Source organism: Nanorana parkeri, unplaced genomic scaffold (assembly GCF_000935625.1).
Source record: "Nanorana parkeri isolate BGI_ZX_2015 unplaced genomic scaffold, ASM93562v1 scaffold822, whole genome shotgun sequence".
Lineage (NCBI taxonomy): Eukaryota > Metazoa > Chordata > Amphibia > Anura > Dicroglossidae > Nanorana > Nanorana parkeri.
This window is the reverse complement of record NW_017307090.1, coordinates 7980-30303: the sequence shown is the minus strand read 5'-3', so window position 1 is coordinate 30303 and position 22324 is coordinate 7980. Positions and strand designations below refer to the sequence as shown.

The following is a 22324-nucleotide window of genomic DNA, read 5'->3' as shown; positions in this document are numbered from 1 at the left end:
ATATAGATATATATATATATATAATTTATTGAATGTGAATAATCAATTTTAACAGATAATTGAAACTCAGGAGGTCTATACACCATGGCTAAGTTTTCTAAGATGTGGGATTTAAATAATTAATAAAATAATTAATATACAGAATATACCAAACCTCTTATTGTGATATCATGCTACTACATACTGTTTAAAGAAGGCTATACATGTGACCCTGAAAGCAAAACAAACAGTGCTTTGCCCATGCAGGGCAAAGCAAACCAGATCACTTTAGACTTAGAGCTCCAAGAAAATAAAAAATGTGCCCTTGTGGGCTTCCCCCCGCATGGCAAGGTTTAAGTGCTTGTTTCGTCTAAGGGATTCAAATTAAGCAGATTTACTTACCTGATCCTCAGTCCCGCAGCTCCCTCCGGTCTGCTAAACTGGTCCCCACAGCCTCCTCTTCCCTGGGCTCCAGCAATCTAAGGACCACTGACATCATCGCGTCTTGTCAATGCAGGTCCATTGACTTGCATTAGATGTGAGGACACTGAGGGACATTTAATGGCTGGAGCGGAGGGGAAGAGAGGTGAGCGATGACCAAAACGAGCACTTAACCCTTGCAGTGCGGGGGCAGCCACACTGCAAGAATAAATATTTAATTTTCCCAGAGTTCTTCTTTTAATTCGGACTCCACTAGCCAAACATACTCATCTTCCCTTCACTTCCCCCGATGTTCTTTTAACTGCTGGGAGAAATATCAGGTTATTCTAGGTATGGTGGAGCATGTGACCTTTTCTCCCATGTGACAGTGCTGGTGCTTGTTGACTTTTATGCCGAGGTGCCCAGTGCTCTCACAGGAACTGAGGATTTTGAAAACTTTGCTGACATGTATCAACCTGACTGTGGAAAGAAAATCACAGCAGCTGCAACTGGGTTGCTGTGGCTCCTGAACGACTACACCTTTGAAGTCTGATTCAGCTTAATAGAGCCACTGTATCCCCCCCCCCCCACCTAGAAAAAAAAGTACCTACCTCCAGAACATGCTCCCATGCCTGTGCCGTCTCCGTTTCCTTCTCTACAGCTCTAATCCTGCTGGCTCTGACGTCACCTGAGACCATGCACAGCCCATCTGAGAGTGACCCTGCACAGCCCATCATAGATCCTGCACAGCCCAACTGAGACTCTCTATGGTAGGCTCTGCAGAGTCTCAGGTGAGCTGGTTGGGGTCCCTGCCCCTCTTACCTGTTAGCCCCACTGCTGGGCCCTTGCCTCCATCATCGAACCGGTGCTGCTGGCCCCCGGCCTCTTCCTCCACTGCCGGACCAGCGCTGCTGGGCCCCAGCCTTCTTCTCCGCTGCCGGACCCCAGTGCTGCTGGGCCTTAGCCTCCTGACCAGGCCTTCCTCTGCCCCTGACCCCATAGCGACCACGTGGGTGGGACGCTATGGCGGTTGTTACACCACTGTTTATGGCTTCTTCACACCATTTACAGTGCGTTCCAGTGCAGTTAGCTACAAGAACACACTGTATTGCATTATTAACTTCCCCCCCTGCCTTCTGGGGTGGGAGGGGCGTGGCGGTGCATTTAAGTCAATGGCACCGCAGCCACGATCCCCCGCCCCCATTGCAATCGCCCGCACCAGAATGCATGGCAGAATAATGCCTGTGTTCCGGTCCAGTGCAACCACGAAATGCTGCAAGCACTATTTTTTGCAGGCGAATGCGATACAGTGCGTTCCAGCAGCTAACTGCGCTGGAACACACTGTAAATGGTGTGAACCAGCCCATAAAGACAGAGAGCAGGTACAGTACTGGACAATGACAGATGACAGGCACAGCAATGAATGACCCAGCATGTAGCATAGCCAGCAGACATGTGGGAAAGCTTGTGACAGATCACAGCACTATACAGCAACAGCCAGCGCTATGCCTCAACCCCCATCACCAACTGAGTGCAGATGACTCCCTACCTCTGTCCCCTCCACAACCGCGCCACTTTCTCCCCTCCACACTCAAGTCTCAAGTTAAACCACGCCCACTCCTCTCATTGACCAATCCAAACAAGGCAGCAGGAGCCCTTCCCTTCAAGCTGTGCAGCTCAGCCCATTCATTGTCTCCACCTACAATTCCAGGGGTTGCGGAGACTGATCTGCCTTTCCGTCCACTCCAGTTCCCTGGTATTGCATTGTTCACGTGCCTATGGCGGGACCCGGGAGGACTTTAAGCCCTGCTCCTGACGGGGCCCCCCTCTGTCGCGGGCCCCATAGTGCCTGCATGGGTCGTTCTGCCACTGATGTGCGTGATCTCACAGTCCCCAATGTCTATATGTAATGAATGGACAATAGGACAAATAAGGACATGATACTTAATATCTTGTGTGGTGCAATTTATGAGTTCCATTAACTGATGATTACTGCAATTTTAATCACCAGTGCTAATGTTAAATAATTGGGTAGTCTTGTGCTGTACTTTGTTATGTATCATTGTCTACATTAGTCCAGCTCTGTGAAGTATTGTTCAGAAAATATGTTTGTACAAATAAAGGCCTTTTACATTTTTTGATAGTGTCCAAGATGTACCTTTTTTCTTTTGTGTATGAGAATATGGATACCCTTTCATTTTTCTTTTTGTGTATGATAATGTGGTTACTTTTGTGACACCAGTATGAGGCATGCACAAGAGGGAGCATGCTGACTTACCTATGTAAATGCAGTGATCATTTTAGAGAACAACATCCTGATAAGTTAGAATACTTTTCAAAAGACATGGAAAGTGTGTTGGACTGCACATTCTTGTCATATGATTCCAAGATCAACAGTCTTTATTTCTGAGAACTAGAGCAGACAATTCTTGGAGCATTGGAATAGCAAGGTTAGATGAAGAGCCAATTGTGAAATTATTGGTACGAACAACCATAATAATTTCGTGAGTGGGACAGCCAACTGCACAAAATGAATGTTGGGTGGAAAATGAAAACCACTCATCAGCTAGACAGACCTTGAAGTGAATTTTCCCTGTTTAACAGCACTGTACTTTTATTATGCTGGACATTGGACATATGTACACTGAGTGGCCAGATTATTATGACCACCCCATAAGTACTTCGTTGGGCCACGAGATGACTCCACCAGATGACTTTGTTGGGCCGCCTCGTGACTCCACGAGATGTTGAAAGGTGATGCGAGGAATCTGACACTGCACTGTTGCCCTTCTGTTGCCTTGTACCAGTCTTGCCACTCCCCGTTCTGCCCTAACATTGACTAGTCGCTGACGGCCACCATTCGCACGTTCAGACCCAGATTTTCGTCTGACAGTCCAGTCTTTAAACACTTTAACAACAGCTGTTCTTGAACATTTAACAAATTCTGCTGTTTTGCTGATACTCGCTCCATGGCTCCGAGCGCCAACAATCATCCCACGTTCAAAGGCTGTTAAATTGCGTTGTTTACCCATATCTTCAGAAAATCATCACTTCTACTGTCGTGGTAAACAACCTGCTTCCCTATTTATAATGGTCTGGCCCTCTAGCAACTTCAGCACAAAATTATAGCTAATTATAGCTAATTTGCCTACAAACATCAGGTGGTCATAATAAACTGGCCACTCAGTGTATATACACATCACAAAATGACCACCGCTGCTATTTATCATTTCACTGTTGCTTATGATCATCTGCCTCCCATTCAATATTTTATCATGGTTTAACCAATATTGCAATGATTACATTATTTCATTATTTATTGGGGAAAAGAGCTCATGTTCATGATGGCCCCTTGCCCATTTTTCCATGAGCTGTCTAATCAATGGCAGGGGGAGGTTTCTGTTCCTTTTATTTAAATAAAACCAATCTTTTTTTCCTGCGCAGGATCAAAATAATAGAACACCAAACACGCAGTGCTCACAGTACTTTGTGTGACACATCTGTAAACAAAGAAAAGTACGCCACTTATTAGTGATTGTACTCTCTCCAAAACAAGTACCCAGATTTACAGCAATTCTGGTGCAACACAATCATCAGCAGCCATTGTCTTAATATTTGTGGAATCAGGATGAATTGTGCAGCTGTGTGTTATTATACTGAGGAGATCATGTGAGGACAAATCTATTGTCCAACATGAAGCTTCTGGTGACACAGATGTTCTTCAGTACTGGACTCACATTGAAGAGTTTGCTTTAATCTGTTGGCAAAAAAAAAGAAGTAAAATGAAGACACGTTCATCACATTTGCAATATACTGTTCCATAAATACTTGGTTGCAGTATTTGAGTCATATTGTGGACTAACTCAAAAAGTAATGCTTCCTGACTAGTCTTGTCAACACGTCTGTCTGATTACTCAGTCTAAAACTTAATTCTTCCAATATTTTTCAGAATCCTCACTGTTTTTCTGCAATCTTTACCAAAACACTCTTGTTATATAGAAGGTTACTCACTAAGCTGCCGGAGGCAGCCAAATGAATAACTGAAGTGAGCCGAAGCCTCATTGGCCATGCACTGCAGCTCTGTACGGCTATTCTGCTCACTTCACCTCCCTTCGATTAGTCCGAACCGCCTCAGCACGTTCGGCCAAACTGAAGGGAAGAACCTATTCGCCTCAACCAACGTAACATCTGGATTGGCTGAGGCGAACATTCGGCAGTTCATTTCTTGCTGTTCACCCCTATTCTCAAAGGGGCCGAACAGCAGAGAGTGAAGAGCCAAATGCAGCCGAGCAGCATTCATCTCGGTCATTCATGCTCACCACCTTAGAGTTAGCAAACAGAAGGAAAATGTCAGTGTAAAAAGTGTAAAAAACAAAACAAAAACAAGACTTGTCAAAAAATGGATTAAGTCAATTAAAGGATTTTTTCACAGTGGCCCTTGTCCTCATCGGCATACTCGCTCATACCCCCCCTTTCCTGCCCTGCCAGGTCAGTGCTCGGATTAAGGGCCTGGGTATGTCTAAAGGGCCTGGTGACAAAATGTCACTATGTTGCCCTGAAGAAGGGACCCTGCGTGGCCCTGAAACATTGACTTAGATGACACATGTGACAAAATTCCAATAAAAGCAACAATAATTCATGCTTTAATTCCTGTGAGTAGTGGTGATTTTCCATCCAATACTTTAAGCAACACAGTGCCATCCGTGTCATCACTGTGAGCATCACGGACAATAACAATAAGGTTACAACGCTGTGTGCAGTGCAGGTGATTCATAACAACACCAACAGGGGCTCAGACAGCAAAAAGAACCTTACAGAGGATATAACCCTTATACACTCCATTCAAAACTAAAAGATGGTGCAAATATTCAAGGAATTTGTTATCATATAGGTGCCAGGAAGTGGTAAAATCTCTCTATATTCACTTTTTTTTAAAATGGTATAAATGAGTAAAGATGTCCAGAGCAGCTTTATAAATAGACCAAAATGTCACAAATAGTATTTCCCATAAAACACTGTGCATATCAATTTTAATTTCTCAGATACAGACTTCTGTGAGTTATTGCTAGTTGGTAAGCTGTTGCACGCCGTTCACTCCAGTACTTTCTTGATATTGGTGCCATCTAGTGGTCATTGCAGTGAAGCTCTTTTTATTAAAGCTCTAATGGACATTTCCATTTAATCTAATGGTATTTCCACTTTTGCAGTCAAATTTAAGAAAACCCCTCGATATGTTTATGTGTTGCCATTCACACAGAAAACCTAAAAATAATGTTTTAAAACTTATTTCTTACCTTTTAGATGTTTCTTTGAAACAGGCCTTTGTGCAGACAGCAAGCTTCTGCAATTTGAAAGGGAGTCTGTCCCAATAGAAAGTCTGGGGACACACTCTTCTTCTCATTAACATGCCATGCTTCTAGATCGGGGTAGCCTAACTCCGGCCCTCCAGCTGTGGTGGAACTACAAATCCCATGAGGCATTGCGAGAGAGAGAGATACATCATGGGATTTGTAGTTTCACCACAGCTGGAGGGCCAGAGTTTGGCTACCCCTGTTCTAGATTTTTAACCCTTTGTTAGAACAGACAACGTTCAAATCTAGTTTACAACTGATAATGAAATCTGCTAGCTTGGTACAGACAGGGTAAATTATGGTAAACATAACTCCCGATGGCCCCCTCCTTAAAATTACATAATAGGGAAGCTAAGTAGGTTTATTAAGCAAGTAAAAAGAACTAACATTGGAAGCAGCAGTTTTATGTTATGCTATGTGATTGGGAACATGTAACAAATATAAAGTGGGTATTATCCCAATTTGTCAGCAAATGTGGATATACATTTACTCAATCACTGTCATTGAAAATACATGCCCCAAAAGGATTTACCTGCAGTGAATGTTTGGAAAATGTCAGATTCACTGCTTTATAAATATACCCCTATGTGTACATCATATAGCTTATATTTGTATTTTACTTCTAAAGGATTTTGATCTCTATCGTGAAGTAAAGATGATTGTAGTGAATTTGTTGGAAGATGTGTTGCGTGACCCTGATCTCCTACCCCAGGAAAGGAAAGCTGCAAGTAACATATTAAGGTAAGTACAATTTATTTCTTAGCATACGGACAGGCAGGGTGGTTGTTTTAGGTTCGTGCTGTACCCGGTACATTGATTGATGCTACACTTTTGCAGTGATTCCACCCTTCTTGTAATCAGCCAAGTTATATGAACATTCAAAACTTGAATGTACAGTAGAATGTGCAGCAAAGCTACCTCTGGATGGTGTAGTCAACATTTGCAAATGCGAAAAATATGTAACCAGCATATGTCCCTAAATCTTTATTCACAAACACATTTCTTGACAGCCATTCAGCATGTCAAATGATAGTTAATTTTTTTCGGAATCTCATAGGCTTCCTTTACTAGGCAAAGTGACCACTTTTCCTGATTAAGGGACCCTGCGAGATTCTGAACCATAACTATCCTTTGACATGCTGAATGGATGCCAAGAAAGGTGTTTTTGAATAAAGATTTATTGACGTGCTGGTGACATATTTTTTTCTTGATAAATGTGGCGGCATCCAAGGGTCAGCGCAGCATCTTAAAAGAAGGGGAGAATCAGAGAGGTGTGCATTTATGATATCTGCATGAATATTTGGGTGTATGTTCTTTAAAGTGAACCTGTGCTTTTCCCATGCCAATCACATGTAAATCATTCAATTAATAATAAGTTGCTCATTTAATATATTAATTGCTGCCAATTTTTGTATCAGTGGCCTTTCTCAAGATGAACAAGATGACTGCCATCTGTCTATGGAGGACATATTTGTACTGGTAAGTACACTTCATTAACACATTTGCCTTTTTTAAAGCCGCTCTGTCATTAGATAGAAAATGTTGAAAAGAACCCAGCCTGTAAAGAAAAGGACTTATACTTACCTGTGCCACCTGCTTCAGAGCTACAGAGACTGAAAAAATCTTCTACATCCAACACACTTCCTGCAGTGTCCGATGCCTGGTCATCTGCTGCATGTTGTGGTTCTATCTACCAGCCTCTACATAACTATGATGTCCTGTAGTGACTTAGGGGTCGGCTGAAGGAACCACAGCACATGGGTGCAAGTGAGACCAAGCATCTGGCAATCCTGGATGTGTCTAATTCTAAAGATTCTTCAACAAGCTTAGCTCTGCAACAGAGTGAAGATCAGCAGCAGTACTTGCAGAAGGACAGGCAAGTATAAGTCCTCTTACTTACAGGCTGGGCTCTTTTAAACTTTTGTGTTTTTTTAATCTTGTGATATAGACGTATTTTTAATATGAAGTAACTATTGCTACCTTTTGTTTTTCAAAATGGAAAACTCAAAAGATAGATTACTAATAATAACATTTCAACCCAAAAGGGTTAGCTCCTTTAAAAAAGGGGGTGTATGGGGGTTTGGTATGTATTTTCTTTATCTATTTACTATGGGATGAAAAAATATATACAAATTTTAAAAAACCTTGTTTTCCTATAAGTAAGATGAAAACAAAATATTGCATATGAATAATATTTAGCCAATAGCTGGAGTGTTAGGTTCCTTTTTGTGTTTTCTGTCTATGTACCACCAGCTGCGAAAACTACTGCTTTTCATATTGCCCAGTGTGACCTCTTGCATTTAATAGTTGTTGGTCTGAAAGACCAGTTATTAACAGAAACAATAAAAACTGCATCGTTTGGCTTGTTAGCAGCTGTCTGTATTCATGAGACACAATGGTTGTCAGATATTTGTAACGTGATATGGTGGGTTCATGCAACCTGCCTACCGCCTTCCAGAGATACACTAACAATATAGAGGGTAACTCAGCAATGAAGAGCGATAAAACGGAAATCTTAATCCTCTACGAATTCCCACCTTCACCTTTTAACTTTTCATAAGAGCAAATGTATATATCAAAAAGTAGAAATGAAATAAGAAAGTCTCTTTGACTTGTGAATTTCAAAATAGTGTTTGTGAACAGTACCATAAAATATAATTTACTTGTTGAACAGAAAGGTTATCACAAAAGTCCTACAAAACTGACCAGGGCCAATCAGATCACCTCCTGTTCTTTATAAACCTCTACTCCTCCTTCTGTCAAATTAGCTTCACCTGTAAAAAAAAAAGACAATTGCTTCATTTTTGTCACAGTACAAAAATAGACAAACTATGGAGTTTATGTATTTGTACAAGCAGGGGCACAATGAGGCTGATTTACTAAAGGAGTTGAGAATTTTCACACAGAAAAGAGTGAAGATTCACTTCAAATATCCCATCATGTGAATAGCAACTACTTTTCTTTTTCTTTTTTTATCTGCACATGATTGGATAATTGAAGTGTATCTTTTATTGTGTGAACATTCTTCATTTCTTTATTAAATCAGCTGCAATATATACTTTTTTTCCAGTAGTTTGACTATATAAAGTATTTGCTCGTAGCTATAAAATTGGAAAATGCCTTTCCATATTTAGTGCCAGAAGAAAGCAGTATGTTTTGTGAAAAGATAAATAAGAAATAAATCTGCATATTTCTTAAATCTGAATATTTGTCATAAAAGTCTGGTGGTCATACAATGATGTCTGATGCCTTTTATTTGCAGTCAGAGGGTCCCCACACAGAATATCTGGATACTCTGTCAGCAATGGAATTAGCTGAGCAGATCACTCTACTGGATCATATAGTATTTCGGAGTATACCATACCAGTAAGTCACTGCCACCTAGCCCTGATTCCAGAGAGGTGATATGTTTTTTTGGATTACATGATATTTTTATTTTGCTTCTAGAGAGTTTCTTGGTCAGGGCTGGATGAAACCAGATAAGAGTGACCGGACTCCGTATATCATGAAAACCAGCCAGCATTTCAATGATGTGAGTATTTACATCCATTCTGTGCTGCTACCTGCCAGTCCCAAATGTGATTCTGAGCTTTGACTTGGTGATATTTTATTTAGCTGATGTGTCAGTCCCACCATAGTGGTAATTTCAGTTCCAGGTAGATGCTAAGTTGGTTAACTTGTCAGTCACTTTTTTTTTTTTTTTAATTCTCTGGGAATCAAGAAACGAGCTCTGTGACGCTGTGTTTATCCACTTGCTAAATGCATTAAAGGGGTTATATTTGTTGCTTCCATTTTCCAGATTTTTTATTTAATTTATACATTGGAGGAGTTGATATGCCAAGGTGGGAAGGACCCACTCAACTGACATGATCTCACCTGATGGAGACTTCCAGAGATGCAAGATGGCAGGGGTTAATTCAGGCCCCCCTGGTTCACACATAACCAATATAAAGTGACATTAAAAGCAGGAGATAAATCTTACAAACGCATTCACATACCCTGACTATTAACACATTTGCAGCTTATTTGTGTATCACTCAGCTGTAGATCCTCAAATCATCTCTCAATTCGTGCTGACCTTGTGCTTCCTTCTAGGGGGTGGCTACTTTTGTTCCCCATGGTCCCTGTGTGTGTTGTAAAGTAGTCACCTCTCCACGCTCACTCCTGTGATAAACTACAATCTCACATTTAGTTTACTCATTTGTATTGAGATTATAGTCCATTGGGGGAGTGATTTACAGTGATATTAAAGTCAAAAGGATGTTAAGCTATTTCAAATGTTGATGAAATCACTTACAATTCCTGCTCCTTGATGTTTAAAAGTTTTAGTTTCCTGTAGAATTAGCTGGTCCCCTGAGCACTGGCCCTGACTTCCTGTTTTAGAGGGACTCCTTTCTCAAGCAGAGTGCTATGCAGTCACCCTTGTGTGTGCTAGTAAGCTGTGTGTGTCTCCACAAACACACAGCAAATCAAGCTACTCCCCTCCCCCCTGGCTCCCTCTATTCCTTCCACCCTTCTGTAGGCTAGTAGATGAACAGTTGTTGGAGTCGGCACTGTCCTTTGTGAACTTGTACTGGACAGGAAGTTCAGGGAAGCCGAGCTGAGAGACTTGGAAGCAGCTGTTCAGAAACATGATGACTGTAAGTGTTTGGGCAAAAATGTAAAGCAATGCTCTGCTGGGAAATGTATATTTGTTTACTCTGAATGTAGTATTGAAAAAAGTTTGAGAGTTTAATACTACTTTAACTCGTGAGTTTAGTTTCGCTTTAAAGAACAGAAAAGAAAATGTATGGGTGTGTGGCACATGGTTATATCTATGTTTCCCCATGGAGTGTAACTTGACCCTTGTGTAAATTCCTATTGAGTGAATTTGTACGCCAATGTAATGTTAATGGGAGGATTGTTAGCAACCATCCTAGTGGAGTACCAATACTATACTAATAAAATTGTATAGAAGCACTCATGATACACGTTAAACTGTAACTTTCTACCTTAGTTTGAATGGGGACTGTTGGAGCAAAATCAAGTAGTTATGAACCATGGAACACTTCAACAGGTGTCCCAGTGAATGTCTGCCCACATGTCCTCTATTACATATATTTATGATGAGTGGTTGGCAGGCAGTTCAACCATACACTCACTGCACACTAGCACTACATCTGAGAATCCAGCCTTGGACTCACCAGCCACTTGCAAAGATTTGGTACAGCTGTTTTGTCTCAAGTGACAGACATCTAAATTGGCAAGAAAAAAACTCTCTTGGTTGATTTAATGGTTACAAAATTTGATCTGCCATGTTTTTTTCTTAAGTATTAGGATGATAGAAAAATATGGTGTTTCAGTTGATGACACTAATGTCAGATGTCTAGGTATATATTTGATAAGCACATTCATGATCCAGCAAAATGTATAGTATATTGCAGATCTAAAGCTTAGTGAATCTGCCCACATATGAAAACCTCTGTATCCATACCCATATAATCTATTATTTCATTCTTCTATTTCCTGTGTGGATTCAATAGATGAGTAACCTTGTAGCCTCAGAAATTATGAGCCACCTTGATGTTAACTCTAGAGCCAGTACCATTGAGAAGTGGGTGGTGGTAGCTGATATCTGCCGATGCATGCACAACTACAATGGAGTGCTGGAAATCACCTCGGCATTGAACAGAAGTGCAATCTATCGACTCAAGAAGACCTGGGCCAAAGTGTCTAAACAGGTAAGTAGAGCCAGATCTCCATCGGCAGTGCACAATGGGGTATCAGAGATCTGTTAATAGAGAGAGAGTTTGTGAACATCTTGGGGATCGTGAAGTGGGCACTGCTCTAATATATTGGGGTGACAACCCCATCCTCCACGAGAGACAAAAAAGATTGCATGGTCATCTGATTTCTCCATGTGTTCAGAAAGCTTTCTGAACCCAGCGCCAGTTCTTTAGGAGGGCATGTCCCTCACTTTGGAGAGGTTTCCTCATTTCCTCAATTACAACTTGCACATGTACAATAAAAAAGCCTCATTACACTACTGGTATCATTTAGTAGAATGCTAAACAAGTGAAGTAGTCAAGGTTTTGAAATACTCTGATTATTTTTGTGCGTACCTTTCTTTTTTACAGTTTCTTAAGAACTAGTAGTTTCAGATCTAGATATAAGTGCCAGTCTCATCTGTTATAGTTAGCTGGAATTTTAGAAATTTGTATTTGGTGTATTTGTTTTAATGAACTTATAATTTCACTAAATATTTAAGTGGCTTGGGAATACAAAAGCAAGAATCAATAATTAACAGTTGGCTTAGATGTCTCAGGTCCAAATACTAGTATCCAGCCCATGGCAGAAAAGGGGGTCAATTGCAATATGACCTATGACTTAACTTAATGGATAATCTTCTTTTTTTTTTAGACAAAAGCACTTATGGACAAACTTCAAAAGACTGTCTCATCGGAAGGAAGATTTAAAAACCTCAGAGAAACTCTCAAGAAGTAAGTTTTAGATAAGAAATATGTGCTACTTTTTCTGTTAGAGTTATACTGATTAATGTTGTACTGCGTCAGTTAAACTATTTTATATCTTAAAGTTTTTATGTAATATAGATCAATTCATTATATGTGCATTGCTTCTTAGATCAACGTTACTTTCAGTCACAAATATGGGATCACCCTGTTTCCCAGTTGGAAAGATTTTCCCTCAATTCCAACTTCTGTCAAAGAGACAGTAAGTGAAGGTCAATCTTCTCAGTGGAGGACAGCAATAAAAAAAACTGGCAGAAATTTGACAAAGAACATTGCCCTACCTGGGTTAAACTAAATTCCATCACTAATAATTGTCTCTGTATGATAATGAAAAAACATACATACTAGTCCGTGGAGTCCAGCATTATCTTCCTTGTTAGACAAAGCTGTTTCCCTCGCGGACACACTGCCTCCGGGGATATGTATCGTGGACATCCCACATGCTTAATTTTATACTTGTCATTTCAGAGTGTTGGCAATTTAAAAAAAATATGAATGCAAATGGATGGGGAATACAAAACATAATAGGTAGTAGAGCAGGTATTTAAAAATAAACAATAAAGGTGATCAGCGCCAGTAAGTGTAATGTGGAAATAAGAGCTACCAAGCACTAAGGATATAACTAAATATCTGGAAAATGTGAAAAACAATATTGTGCCGAACTAATAATCATACATATCTAATAAAGTGAAACATATGTAAATGAGTCACATATATGAGCCTTCAAACAAATGAGACATATAAAATATCTACACAAAGACAAAAAAGCAATGTAGACAAAAAAAATGTCCCAAGGAAAAAACAAAATCAAACAATGGTGATTGTGCAAAAAAAAAAATTCCTCAGATGATTCGCAGCCAATCTGCATATAACTCTCAGGTAAGGATAATCACACAATGCAGGCAGACCTTCACCTCCACCAAGTGAGTGATAACATCAAGTGAGTGGTTCACCTGGGGAGGTAGACCTACAGAGCTAGGTCAAATGCGCTTTTTCCCTTCTTAATGGGGGAGGGAAGCCCATGCACAGAAAAGGTCTCCTCAGATCACAGGTACCAGTATAAATCCAGGTGGAAAGAGAAAAAGGACAAGGACATAGTGCGTAACGTCCAATAAAATGCAATTTGTTAAATAAAAAATGCGTACTCACAATAGTGTAAGCAGTACAGGCATTGGGTATTGCTGGATCAGACCAGCAAGGCAAATGGCAGCAAAGCGATTAAAAAATGCCTGTATTGTTTACACTTAGCAATAAAGTTAAGTGGAAAAAAAAAATAGTAAACAAATTGAAAGTTTCCCCCCCAATTTCTTTAAGGTTACACAAAAAAGAATTTAAAAAAAACAAAAACATTTTTTAAAGTCCCCACCCCTACATACACGCATGTAAACATACGTCAGGTGGGCATACCTGCGAAAACGACGATTGCGCCCATTACGCCGCACATGTTACATATCGCCGCGAACGTCGGAATGAGAGCAATAGTTCTAGGTCCATCAATCACTGATAACACTAAACTGATGAGCGGTAAAAGCTTTTAAAGCGTCGCCTATGGCCAATTTTGGGTATACTAGTTTTTTGCGAGTGCGCACAATTTTTACGCTTGACATGTTTGGTGTCTATTTACCCGACGTGACCCCGTCTTTTATATTTTACCAAAAAAGTGGGTAATATTAGTTGTTTTATAACATAATGTAAAAAAAAAATTTTCAGTAATTTCTCCTGAATATAGTAAAAAATAAAACCCCCAGTGGTGATTAAATACCACCAAAAGAAAGCTCTATCTATCCCCCAAAAATGGTATAAAATTCATTTCAGTACAGCATTGCATGACGGAATAAATGTCAGTCAAAGTACTGCAGCGCTGAACACTGAAAAATGGCCTGGCCAGGAAGGGGGTCTAAACACCTGGTCTTCAAGCGGTTAAAAATGCATTTATTTTTTTTTGCTCTCTGTGTTTTGCAGTTGTAATCCACCTTCTGTACCCTACCTGGGAATGTACCTTACTGACCTGGCATTTATCGAAGAAGGCACGCCCAATTTTACAGAGGAAGGCCTTGTAAACTTTTCAAAAATGAGAATGGTGGGTACCTTCTTGTTATGATAAACATTAACTCAAGCTAACCAGTATGATATAACAGCTGAGGGCTCTCCTGCCTCTAAGACCAGTATTTCCAAGAAGAGTAGCCCTGCAGACAGTAATTACAAGCAGGTACAGTGTGAGCTCATGGTCTGGGTTTATTTCATATCATAAACAAGAGCCCCTTGCTTGTTCCATGTATGAAGGACTTGAGAATACCATGTGTGATAGTGTTCTACCATCTTGGGTATATGACTAAGCAAATGTTTAAGGGAGAATTATGACATAATGCTAAATAAATATACTCTACTCTTTACCTTGAATCTAATAGCAGCGTTGCTGATTTGCACAGCCACCGCACACCTGAGATATCCTCTTTGTGAAACCTAGAAATGACCACCAACAGCCCTGCTCCCAGCTTGAATCTTCTTAGGGGGTGTTATTGATATTTCTATATTTCTGGTAGAGACTCCGATCTTTATCAATATGCAATATTGCAGAGAACAGTATGCCAGAAAAGTTTGGTCCAAAGGATCTGTTCTAACTTTATTAAGGCGCATCGAGTTTTTATAAGATAAAAAGAGGGGGTGAAATGTTTATGCACAGTTAGCAAAAGGGATAATATGGACGGTCAGTAGATATCTTGAAGTTGTGAGACTAAGAGGGTTATTCCCCCCGAAGGTGCTGAAGGATTAAGCCGAAGAGTCGGCTAACTTCGGCCGCCGGAGTACCCCCCCCCCCCGGAATGCATATGCTTCGGCTCGGCTGAGCCAAAGTTACAGCCGAAGCAGGGAGAACAGTCAGCGGAAGCAGAACGTTGTCCCCGCAAATGTAAACAACTGGGTGGAGCCAGCCGTGATGTCACAGCTGCTTCCATCCAGTTGTCATTCAGTGACAGCCCCGCGTCCTCAGGTTGCTTGAGGACACTGGGCTATCATTAAATGACAACAACTGGGTGGTGACATGGCTGACTACGCCCAGTTGTTTTGATATCGTCGGGACCTGCGGAAAGACTCTGACAGGTGCTGGACAAATGTTTGTCTCTTTCATACTCCAAGAGTTGGAGGCAATATTTTCCTCCATGTCAAAAAAATAGTTTTTTGGCATAAAGAAAAAGGATTCTAGGATGCTTTAGTATAAGTCATCTGAGAGGTCATCAAGGACACCCAGTTGGCAAATCATGAGATTACAAACATTTGGCATGTCAAGGGCCACTTTTACAAAGACAGTAATATCAGACCAAAATCCCTGTACATACACTCAAGAACAAAAGCAATGAAAGACGTGAGCTTGGATCTTGCAGTGTTTATAAATAAAATATATTGTCACTAGTAGAAATTCACTCGCACTCCAGAAGGTTTTGTAGTCAATCTTCTTTATTGACCATCAAAGTGTGTCATAACTTTAGCAACATTTCGAGACCGTCTGGTCTCTTCTTCAGGCAAAACAAAAATGTTTTGCCTGAAGAAGAGACCAGACGGTCTCGAAACATCGTTACATTTATGTGACACTTTGATGGTCAATAAAGCAGATTGACTACAAAAGTTTCTGGAGTGAGAATGACTTTCTACCAGTTACAGTTTCTGGCATCTGCGGTCGCTCCAGCACCCCCTGGGGTTTTCCAGTCAGGAGTGTGATGGGATCTACCATATTCAAAAGCAAAATATATTACACTCTATCTTCCCTCCATAATGTCAGCTTATAAAGGGCAGTTGGAATGTAATATATTTTGTAGAATTTGAGTTGTATGAATACATCCTTGAAGGAACGACCTATAAGTGTCCCCAAGTTCCAACCAGTCATTCAATGTGAGCTGGGGGATCATGGTCTGCCATTTTTTCTTGGCTTACTGGAACTTAAGAGTTTTGGAACAGTTCATTTCTGCATAATATCTGGAAATTAATTTAGTGGATTCCTCACAGTGAAAAGTTTATCAACCTTCGGCTAATTTGTTGATTTTAAACGGCTTTAATGGCATGCGCAAGCTGCAGATAGCTGAAAAGGGAGATATGAGGGGGACCAAATTCCTCACAAAGAACTGTAAAGGACACCAGACAGACATCCCTAAATAAATGCTGTAAGGACTTGTACTCTCAGCACCCTACTGGTTTTCGTTCCGCATTAAGTAGTCCTTGGTAGGATGGATTATCGCAGAGTTGTGAATGGGGGGGATCTGGCCCAGGGTTGGAAATATTAAGCTGATAATGTATTATGCTCAACTGTGATGCTCAGTGCTGTGGTTCAGAAGATGTTTATATCATATATGATGAATAGTAGATGTGCTGTTTGTGTTAAAGAGAGCATGCCCATCACTTGCAAAGATTGTTCATTATTTTCAGACAAAAAGTTATAGCAATATACAGCCAGTGTTAAAATGGAAAAACTGAGATTTGCAAAGCAATCTTTATGAATCCATTTATGAAAGTCCCAGTTTTGAAACAGGGACAATAAGCAGCTCGGGTAAGCCCAAAGCAGACCTTATGAATCCATTTGAGAAAGTCCCCGTTTTGAAACAGGGACAATAAGCAGCTCGGGTAAGCAAAGCAGACCTTATGAATCCATTTGAGAAAGTCCCAGTTTTGAAACAGGGAAAATAAGCAGCTCGGGTAAGCAAAGCAGACCTTATGAATCCATTTGAGAAAGTCCCAGTTTTGAAATGAAGGAAATTAACCAGTTTGCATAACGAATGATACATGAAAGAAAGCTACAGTACATTTAGCCAGCAAGTGTTTTTCTTTTGAGGCAATACTGGAAAAGTTGGCTGTCCGAGCTGCTCGCTGTCTGCCAGATTCCACTGTACAGCAGATGGGCAGTGCCTCTAGGTGTCTAGGGGAATTGTAACATTTTAGCTCTAGAACTGCTGTTCATAACCGTACATGTAGAAGTTCATAACCGTACATGTAGAAATAACTGCATCATCTTACTACAAAATCAACGTTTATACATAGCATAAGGTTGACTATATCAGTTACTAGGTACTGTACATAATATATTCTCTTTCAGGATACATTACAAAGCCTGGCCCCTGCTTTTTACAGCTCATTGCAGAGTGATTTTGAAAACAACGGTGTCCTAGTGCATAATTCTAACATCAGTTCCCTTATTTTTTATGCAGACTCTTTCTGGTTTTCTTTTTAACTTTTAATTACTTTTTCCGTAAGGCCAAAGCTAACAAAGGAAAATAATTGTGGTTTTTGTTGCTGTAGTGAACAAAGTGTAAGAACACAGCTAGTAAGGAAGAATAACATGCTGTGGCTACTATGACCCCTATTCTACTTGTCAGAAGAATTCATTGCTGCTATGTTAAGTTGGGTTCATATTCTGTTGTCCACCAATTATGGATTTTAAGTATATTTCTACTCAGATTTAAAGGAGAATTATGGGGTGAGTGAAACACACTCATCCCCATAATTCAAGCCGACCTGTGACACTGAAGCTATCACAGGTTGGCTCAATTGATCGGGAAGTCAGCGAACACATACCGCCGATCGCTGACTTCAATAGCCCGCTATATGCTGAGTTTTGGGTCACTGGAGGACATTAGTATATGTCCTCCTGTGACCCTGAAGAGAACTATGGGCAAAAAAGGTGGGCCCATGGTTCTCTTTTAAGAAGCCACCACTGGTTATACAGTGTTCCCATTCACACAACATAGCACCCTTTTTTAGTTATTGATTCTTTGATACAGGATCGTACATTGTTCACTATAGGCAGCTTCTATTGCTTAATAGATAGCAATGTGGAGATAAGGGACAGTTTTTTGTAAAGTTCATTAACAATGTACCACTCAAGCCTTGAGAATTTTAACCCTTTGTTAGGACAGACAGTCTTGCACATCTAGTTTACCTCTGATAAGATCTTCCAGTACAGTACAGACAGGGTTAATTATGGTAAACATGAACTCCCAGCCACCTACATATTATTGCATACAAGGGCATAGCTAAATAAATATGTTCAGCAAGTAAAAAGGTAAGCAGCAATGTTTTTATATTTTATTTTATTTTGTGTATACCATGTGAATAGGAACATTTGTAAAATTGGTGTTATTCCAATTTAGCTGCATAAGTGCAAAACTTATGCAGCTATTATGTATTTCTGACTATTCTGCGCTGCTAATAACATCCTTAATTTGCTGTCTTCTTGTAGATATCCCATATCATTAGAGAAATCCGGCAGTTCCAGCAGACGCCATACCGAATAGAGCACCAACCAAAGGTAGTCCTCTCTGACATGGTGTATCTGTAGTATTATGCAGTGCACATACACATTTATCAAGGCATAAACATACAACATCTTTTAATTCAAGCACAACTTTTATTGCGTTCTGGCCTGAATCGGCCCGGAACCCACCGTGTCCAGTGTGAACGAGGCTTAAATCAAAAAGGTTACAAAGCCCTTTTCCCAACTTATGGTAAAAAACTCCACTTCTCTGCCTCTGAATCCATAGATCTCTCCTACATACTCCCCATAAATAAAGTAAAAGAAGAAGAGGAAGAATCTTCATAGTGTAAAACCATTTAGTTTATTAAATAAAAATGATTAAAAAACAATATACAATTTTCAGTGCTACAGTTAACTAATGCGGCTGATTTTCTCCTTCTCCACTGGTCTCTCTGGGAGCTAGGAGGATGCAGCTGAGCTCCATGATGTCACTAACTCCGCCTGAGTCAGTTTACGTTTTTCTTTGATAGCTTTTATCTAGACACCATTTAAATAGGAGCTATTGTAATTTTCATAGATCCCTGGTGAATAATACACAACAGAGGTAAGCTAGATAGCACACCTGAGCACAGGACAATATCATTCATATATTCCATGCCAATCAGTCACATTTCAATGTGCTGTTCTTAGGCTTAATTAAGAAGTGATTTGTTCACCACCAATGCATTGTGTTACTGCATAAACCTGTTAGAATAATTACCTGATATAAAGAGAGTAGGGAGTGGGATACCAAGGATTTACTAGCAGGGTAGAGACTGTTAATTTAGCAAAGTGAATGTTAATTGAGCTCCGTAAATAGGGTGAAGCTGAGCAGGAGTTACATCATCAGTGACCACCCAATGGGCAAAGCACATTATGGGAAACGCTGCCTGACAGTAATGAGCTCAGGTTCAGACTGAATGGAGTCAGAACCTGAACTCCTCAACCGAAAATGGAAGGAAGCTCCTTCCGAGCCACCCATTCAGCTGCTGGTGGGGAATTCCACACCCGCAGCTTGACGTAAGCAAAGAGGCGGGATGCAGTGACATCATTGACCTTATATGGCTACATGCCTATGTTTGCTAAATGAAGTTGACCTAATATGGCCATGTGGCCATATTAGGTAAATGACATCAGCACAAGCATCCCGATCCTTTGTTTACATGCAGTTGTGGGGTGGGGAATGTCGGTACCACAGCTGATTGGGTGGAAGTGGCCATGGCCAATTCTTGTTCAGAGGAGCTCAGGATTGGATCTGCCCAATCACCCTCCGTAAAGTTCCGCTTTAAAGTGGACTTGCTGGCTTTGGCACATCAGCATTGCTTGCTGAATAGCAATGCATCTCACTGATTGGTTTAACTTTTCCTGGAATTGCTATCTAGAGGGAATGTCTGATTTGAACAACAGCAGCTCCCCACCTCCCTATCTATACAGAGGCTCTGTCCACCTGAAGGGATATAAATAACAAGCAGCATAGCTAAAGATGCTGCTGCAACTCACAAATAAGATAATCAGAAGAAGTACATCTATCTCAGGAAGGCAAGGCAGCAAGAATTTATGATTATTGTTTTATGTGACGGGTTTATGTGAGCAGTTTGCAACTATTTGCTATTAATGGTACTCAGTGATATATATGAATTGGTCATGAATATTTGACGTGACCATATGTTTTGTAAAACAGGTCACCCAGTTCCTGTTGAACAAATCTCGCATCTTGGATGAAGATACCCTCTATGAATTATCCTTAAAAATTGAACCAAGGCTCCCAGCATGAAGAGTTTTAATTAGTGTTTCTTGAGGCAACTCAGTGCTTTCACTTCACCAACCGAATTATGCATGCCATGCCTAGCGGAGAGCAGGGGAGTGACACCCTTTCAGTGGAAGCTGACAGTGCCGCGGGCACTTTAAAACAAAGACGTAAGAACAGGACTCAGACAAATGGTATTGTCTGCGTGCATTGTGCTAGTCACTCTAAGAGGATCCCATCAGAACATGAAGCTGCAATGAAGAAGCAATGTTGAATGTCTGAAGTCAAAAGAGTGCAGAAGGCTTGAAAAGCATCCACTGTGCCAGTTTTTATAAGTAACATCTGTTAATTACAGAACGAGCACAGCGTATCTATGGGGCGAGAGTTGTGACTAGTCAAGTGACATTGTCTTTCTGTAGTGTAATACAGACTGCCATTGAAATAACAAGGTTCATTCTCTGCATGGTGGAGTATATTACCATAACGACATAATGAGGAGACAATGGAGTCACAGATGCTACATTCACCAGTGCAACACTTGTTATCAGCATCTCAAGAGAGAACAACTTCATCGACTTCATCCATTGTACCTTCTGTACATATGTGATCAGTGCTGCACCTGTTGTTTGTGATTTTTTACTTTTATGCACTGAGCATCACAGCTCTGTTTTTGGATGCATCTACTACTGATAATGTGAATATTGGGAATGACTACATACTGCTTGGCTTGCCTAGATGTACTAGCGATGTGTGTCATTTCCACTGCATGCCGTGATATTACACCTGAAAGTGTCTTCCCACCTACCTGCAAGGAGACAGGGACAGGAAGTGCTTACCAAATCCTGTTAGGAACCTGTCAGGATTTAAATATGTGAGCTATCATTGTTGAGTTTGAGTTCACCTGAAGTCTGACAGTTGCTGGCCTGTCACCTGCCTGACTTTACACAATTTGTCCCATCCGAGTGTTCAATTTGTGGTCAGGTAGTTCACAGGTGACCTCTGACCCCATGACACAAATAAAGTGAGTAAATCTAAACAAGGAGACAAATTAACTGTTTCAGAAAAAAATCTAATGACTGATTATGCAGAAACGCTCAGTCATGAAGGATCCTCTTCAAGCTTGAATGGTTAATCTTTTTCCTGCATGTACTTGTGTTCCCTTTGCTTCCTCATTGCTTTCTAAGGGGAAATACAGGTCAGCATGTGACTCCCCTTCCTTTCACTAATCAAGACTGGGTGCTTATAAGCCTAATCGATAGGCACCAGCACTGACACTTGGGGTAGGGAGAAAGTCCTCAGCCCTGTGTAAGCTCCAATGAGAATGAGAGATTATGCAAGGCTTTTTCTTTTCACCCATGCAAATGAATATAGCAGCAGAGGAACAGCAGCTTGGGGGCCGATATTGAAGTGAACCCATTATGATGCTCTATGTGCAAATCAAAGGTTCACATTAAGGTTTGGTTTACAATAGCCCACCCTAAAAATTTGTATGAGGTAATCGCCCTTCCACATAATCCAATGGGCACAGCATTCTCCTTACTAATTGTTATTCTCTCTTACAGGGTTATTCACTACACTAAAGGGTGAAGAGTTTGGAGAAGGCCGGAGAAGTGAGCAATCTAGGACAACATAGCTGTACTGGAAAGTGAGTTGAATTGGAGAATGTTTCCAAATCAGCTATTTTGGCCTAGATTGTTCACTTCTCCTGCCTTCTCCTAGATTGTTCACTTCTCCTCCCTTCTCCAAACTCTTCACCCTTTTGTGAATAACCCTGTATATGTTCTACATTTGAAAAACACGAAATAAAGGAAAGAGTGAGCATCTTATACTTTTCCTAGTGCTGTCACATTTCAGGTAGATGAGGCAGTTCTCATCAGGTGTGCTACCATACAGAATGCATAAAGACATTGTTATTAGTAATATTAATTTATATTGTCCGCTTTTTTACTAAGTTTCCTTTTATTTGTCGTCTCCCAGTATATTTTCTCTTGCTTTCTTGTTTACCAGGTACAAGACACCGGCAGGAAGTTTCATCTGTGGT

The 22324-nt window shown here is 40.6% G+C and overlaps 1 protein-coding gene across 1 annotated transcript in view; it reads left to right on the top strand.

Annotated features, from left to right (window-relative positions):
• Window positions 1-21148, top strand: part of RASGRF2 (Ras protein specific guanine nucleotide releasing factor 2) — a 199179-nt gene extending 178031 nt beyond the window's left edge. Inside the window, exons 19-27 of the mRNA XM_018565208.1 lie at window positions 6379-6491; window positions 7169-7229; window positions 9013-9116; window positions 9198-9282; window positions 11273-11470; window positions 12150-12229; window positions 14222-14339; window positions 18483-18551; window positions 20218-21148. Of these exons, the coding sequence (XP_018420710.1) occupies window positions 6379-6491; window positions 7169-7229; window positions 9013-9116; window positions 9198-9282; window positions 11273-11470; window positions 12150-12229; window positions 14222-14339; window positions 18483-18551; window positions 20218-20310 (921 nt within the window). The 3' untranslated portion in view covers window positions 20311-21148. The remainder of the gene's footprint in view (window positions 1-6378; window positions 6492-7168; window positions 7230-9012; window positions 9117-9197; window positions 9283-11272; window positions 11471-12149; window positions 12230-14221; window positions 14340-18482; window positions 18552-20217) is intronic.
• The last annotated feature ends 1176 nt before the right edge of the window (window positions 21149-22324 follow it).